Source organism: Gorilla gorilla, chromosome 20 (genome assembly GCF_029281585.2).
Source record: "Gorilla gorilla gorilla isolate KB3781 chromosome 20, NHGRI_mGorGor1-v2.1_pri, whole genome shotgun sequence".
Classification (NCBI taxonomy): domain Eukaryota; kingdom Metazoa; phylum Chordata; class Mammalia; order Primates; family Hominidae; genus Gorilla; species Gorilla gorilla.
The window spans coordinates 12,896,678-12,899,720 of NC_073244.2; the positions used below are offsets into that span (position 1 = coordinate 12,896,678).

Consider the following 3,043-nt stretch of genomic DNA (forward strand, 5'->3'; position numbering starts at 1 on the left):
CAGCCTGGGCAACAGAGCAAGACTCCGTCTCAAAACAAACAAACAAACAAACAAACAAAAAAACATAATTAATTAAAATCGTGGTAAACAGAAACTGAGATGTACAATGACATGTAAAGGTCTCCTTCCTCATCCCATAAAACCCAATTTCTCACCACAAAACCATCCACTCCTTACACTTGTTGCCTTTCAAATACTTTTATTAAAGAACTGGTGGGGAAGGGAGAAGTGTGACAATTCAGAGTAGGAATGAGGATGGGCATTAAAAGAAAGGGACCGAAAGCCCAGGACTGCGCTTCATCTACATGTCAGCATTTCTGCCTGCCTGGCCAGCCTGTCTGCCTGCAAGGCCTTGGCCAGTCTCTCCCTGGCTTTCTTCACCCTCCTGGCCTGTCTCCGGATATCTGCAGGAGTCACCAATTGGCCAGAGAGGGGCGGTGGGAGCTGACAACCCATTCCTGGGGTTGGCCCCCCTGCCACAGCTGGAAACCGCCCAGGGGTGGGCTCAAGCGGGCTGCGCACGCGCTCAGCACCAGCTCTGTCCAGAGAGTCACCGGCCGTCCCCGGTGCAAGGATACTTAAGACGCTCTCCAAATGCAGTGGACTTGAACCTTCTCCTTGGCTGCTGCAGGGCTGCAGGGCCTGCAATCTCCGGTAGGCGCAGAGTTGCTGCGGCTTCTCCAGGTGCTCATCCCCTTTTCTGCGTCTGACCTGGTTGTCAGGATGAGACCTGATCCTTGTCACCGGCCTCTGGAAGATGCAGCTGGTGAGTCTCATGGGGAGAGCAGACCTCGCAGCTCGTCTCCGATGGGCCTTGGCCATGTGGATTTCTCGTTTCTTCTGTAAAGCCCAGGGCATCATGTTTCTTTTGAGCTTCCCCTTTCAAAAGAAAAGAAAATGTGAAATTTCAACCAAATGGAGACAGGAGAAGATCAGCTGTGGGGGGCTTCTCTCAGCTCAGTGGAATCTTCCCACCAGCCTCTCTTTCTGGGGAAATGTGTCTCAAATGGCAGTGTACATCCTCAGGGTTTGCTAAAGTCAGATATGTGGACCTGAACCCAAGTAAGTCTGGGGTGGACCCTAGAGTCTGCATTTCTCCGTGTGACCCTCATGCTGCTGGCAGGAGCTCCAGGTATTGACACTGGGTCCTGGGACCTCATCGGGCTGATGCGAGTCAAGGACTAAATGCTCAAGGTCATGACCCAGGGTCAGTTCCAGACCTTGTCCCTCCTCATCCTCCTCAGAGGACACCCCTCTCTTCTCTTCCCTGCCACTGTCAGCTACACAGATGCTGGTGCCTCCTAACCCATCCCCAACAGGACACCGGGATCCCAGACTTCCCTGTTCACCAAGACCTCAGGCTTCTCTGTATCTCTTTCTGCTGTGCTTCAGGACACAACATCATTTTCACAGCTCCTTGACTCTCTGGTTTCCAAAGAAATCGTGCACTCGCCACCTTAAATACTCACTGCCACACCCAGATCCCACCTTCACCTGAACACCTCCTGCTCATGAAGAAAAACCTCAGCAACACCATGGTGCTTTCTGTTTCTAATAAGCTCCATTAACTGGAGTTATACCATGAGAGAATCTTTTGATGACGTACTGAGAAAGATGATCAGGCGCCTCCTAAGATTTGACGTCCTTTCTTGCTCTAACTCAGTTGGAAGACTCTAGTCTCATAAAGCTGTTTCCCCCACAAACCTCATCAGTGCACTTTCCATTTTAAAGCCTTCGTTTCTGTCCTTCTCATTTCATTTTTTGTTGTCCTGGCATAAAGATTAATACTACCCCTTACAGTACCTCTGGCATAAAGATTAATATTGATCCAAGATGTTCCCCTCTGGAGGGAAAATTATTTAGTGCCCTTAGTTACAGGGCACTTATGATGTGCCAAGCTGTGCAGTAGAACCCCTGATCCAGAAGTAAACTTCAGAAATCACCACTCTGTTGATTTTCATCTTGGTGAGAAGGAAGACATAATAAACGCACCATAAACAAATTTCTGGTGGAATATCAGATGTAAGTAAGTTCCATGATGAAGAAGAAGGGAGTGACAGAGAGGGATGGAAGGAGGAGAAACAGAGGAACAGAAAAGAAATTCACTACAATGAATCGTGACAGTGAGTTTAGGGAATAAGCAACTCATCCTGAAATTTTACCAGAGAACTAATTTTTTTTGTTTTTTGTTTTTTTAAAGAAACGGACCAAGCAATTTCTGGTTCAGGAGCTTTCCAGAGAGGGAGACAATTTGAAGACTGCAAGGCCAAATAATACTTCTTCCCTTTCCTAGTGATGTTGGATTTAAAAAAATAAATCAAAGCTATTATCCCCATACAGTTTCATGGGCAAAAATGAGAATACTTTGAACATTATTCAACAAATATTAACACCTGAGGTATAACTTTCCACAACATCCAGTTTTAAGAACAACCCACTGCTAACTGTAAAGCTGTCTTACAGAAAGAAAAAGGACACATATGGACATGCCTGTAATCAATAAAATTCCCGTACTCACCAGAACAGGTGGGCTCGGAAAAGAGGTGAACGCAGGCTCTCCCATAGCCGTAGAGTTTCTCTTGCTGACCCCACTCTTGAGATGCAGACAACCCTTGGCTTGCCGGAAAATGCAGTGACTTCTGCATCTGGTTCCCCTTTTTATAGAGAAAGCGAGTGATAATGCAATCAGTGGATAATCCACAGGGAACACCCTGTCTCCGCCCATTGGATTTGAGGCATTTCTAAATCTTTATACAGAAACCAATGTGGTGTTACCTACACAGAGTGTTAGTAGAGAAAGAATTTAATACGTGTGTGTGTGTGGTGGGGTGCTATTTACAGTTAATATCAGCATTTTAGATATGTTTCCCTTTTTCTCCCAGTCTTCCAAACATCTTTGAATACTTTCTACAGAAATAGGAATGGAATTGTCTATGTACATAAATGTTCACGTAATATTTGATTTAATAACAAAAACTAAAGACCATTTAAATGTTCTTTAAGAAAAGAAAGCCCAAAACTTTTATTCACAATGCTATAGAAT

At 45.4% G+C, this 3,043-nt stretch overlaps 1 protein-coding gene across 1 annotated transcript; it reads right to left on the bottom strand.

Annotated features, from left to right (window-relative positions):
* Nucleotides 1-223: 223 nt before the first annotated feature.
* Nucleotides 224-2,629, bottom strand: MBD3L3 (methyl-CpG binding domain protein 3 like 3). Its single transcript, XM_031004226.2, has 2 exons — nt 2,519-2,629; nt 224-879 (listed from the first exon to the last, which is right to left on the bottom strand). Exons 1-2 carry the CDS (start codon nt 2,561-2,563, stop codon nt 298-300), a joined length of 627 nt encoding a protein of 208 aa, XP_030860086.2. The 5' UTR covers nt 2,564-2,629; the 3' UTR covers nt 224-297.
* Nucleotides 2,630-3,043: the final 414 nt, after the last annotated feature.

Coding starts and splice junctions, on each gene's coding strand:
- MBD3L3 (XM_031004226.2), bottom strand. CDS start 2,563: ATGGGAGAGCCTGCGTTCACCTCTTTTCCGAGCCCACCTGTTCTG. Junction 880..2,518: donor TTCCGAGCCCACCTGTTCTG/GTGAGTACGGGA, acceptor TTCTTTTGAAAG/GGGAAGCTCAAAAGAAACAT.